The sequence below is a fragment of the Bradysia coprophila genome (genome assembly GCF_014529535.1).
Source record: "Bradysia coprophila strain Holo2 chromosome IV unlocalized genomic scaffold, BU_Bcop_v1 contig_106, whole genome shotgun sequence".
NCBI lineage: Eukaryota > Metazoa > Arthropoda > Insecta > Diptera > Sciaridae > Bradysia > Bradysia coprophila.
Window position 1 is genome coordinate 4,551,963 of NW_023503372.1, and position 1,525 is coordinate 4,553,487.

Sequence of the window (1,525 nt, forward strand, 5' to 3'; positions counted from 1 at the left end):
GCTCGACCCGACTCTGAACTTTTACTTTCGGTGTTGATCTGAACCTGAAATCAAAAATTTTCAAACAAGAAAGTGAAAGTTCAGATTCGGGGAAGGACTTTATAAATGAGGAGAGTTTTAATTGTCGAATATCATCACAAACAAAAGCGTCGGAAAGTTTAAATGCACAAAAATTTATTAATTATGAAAACATCAAAAACATGAGCCCCATTTCAAACGTAATTATTAGATTCATTGCGAGAGCGAGTTTTTAGGACTATCCATCTTTTTCGGCTATTTCTCGGGCCATATTAATTGATCCAGGTGTTTCGACGAACGCTTCGTAATAAACTTGAACTGCTGTCTGAGCATGTTCTATAGTTCCATCATAGTAAGTAGGTGGTCTTGCTGCCAAAAATTCTGCAGGATCGAGGAAACCAGACCAAAAGTAGGGATTCGCTTTCTTAACCACCTGATACAGCTGCTTAATCTGCAACACTAACGTTTGGATGAGTGGATTTTGATTTTGACTATTGAAAATGGCCGTCCGCTCCGCAACGATTTCGCCGACAGCTAATTTGCGGATACGATCAACAAGTTCTGACGGAAACGGAAGGTACGTGTACAGAAAGAGCGAGTTTTGTAGAGTTCTGACATCCGTCAAAAGTTTCATTTTGATCAGGAACGCTGCTAAGGCAAATTCCAAGGTGCGCGTTTCTCCATCGAATACATCAATCGGTTCAAAAACATCAGCATCCCTAATACTCGTATTCGGCCAATTGAAGTCTCCACCGACCACTGCACTATACTTGATGAAATCGTAGCATTCTTGATCCTTTCCCAGTCGTACATATATTGCTGGAACCACCAATCGCACCATCAAACAATCAGTACGGCACAATTCAAATGCATTCACTGCATATCCGAAAGCAGCTTTGACAGCACCGTAGGTTTTGATTTTCATCAAGTAATCCATATGAGAATAGAGTGCTTTCATATAGTTACGCGTATCGTCGATTCTCCAAAAATTGCCCTTTGCTACTTCGAACAAATTGTGCGCCAACATGGGATTACGCAACAGTCTGTCTTCAGTATCAAGTTTGGCTTTTGACCTCTTCACTGCATCGCATGCCACTGCATGGTTCGCTACATCAGCTAGCCGATGAGGCTGACCACAGTATAACATGTACTTACAGCCTTCTTCGCATCGAATAAGGTCTTCCGATTTTCCGCAAACTGCACAATTTGATCGCAAAGTACTCATTACTCTATGATGTTCGAAAAGTACTTTTTTACTAGTATTCTGTGATGTTTGATACTTTTCGTGTTTTTTCAAGAATGGTCAAATTACGCTCCTCCTTTCCGATCAGCTTTGATGTTGACTCGTGGACACTTTGCTTAATGTTATGTAGGTTACGGAAGGTTGGTATCATTGCAAATTATGGATGAGTGGGATGAGTGATGTTCTTCGAGATTCTTGTATAACATGCAGCAGAGAGATGATAAGTTGCTCATCATTAGCACGTCTATGATGTACTATAATGGT

The 1,525-nt window shown here is 40.6% G+C and overlaps 1 protein-coding gene across 1 annotated transcript; it reads right to left on the reverse strand.

Annotated features, from left to right (window-relative positions):
* Positions 1-256: 256 nt before the first annotated feature.
* LOC119070715 lies at positions 257-1,243 on the reverse strand. The gene has a single exon (XM_037175167.1). The coding sequence runs from the start codon at positions 1,241-1,243 to the stop codon at positions 257-259; it is 987 nt and encodes a 328-aa protein (XP_037031062.1).
* Positions 1,244-1,525: the final 282 nt, after the last annotated feature.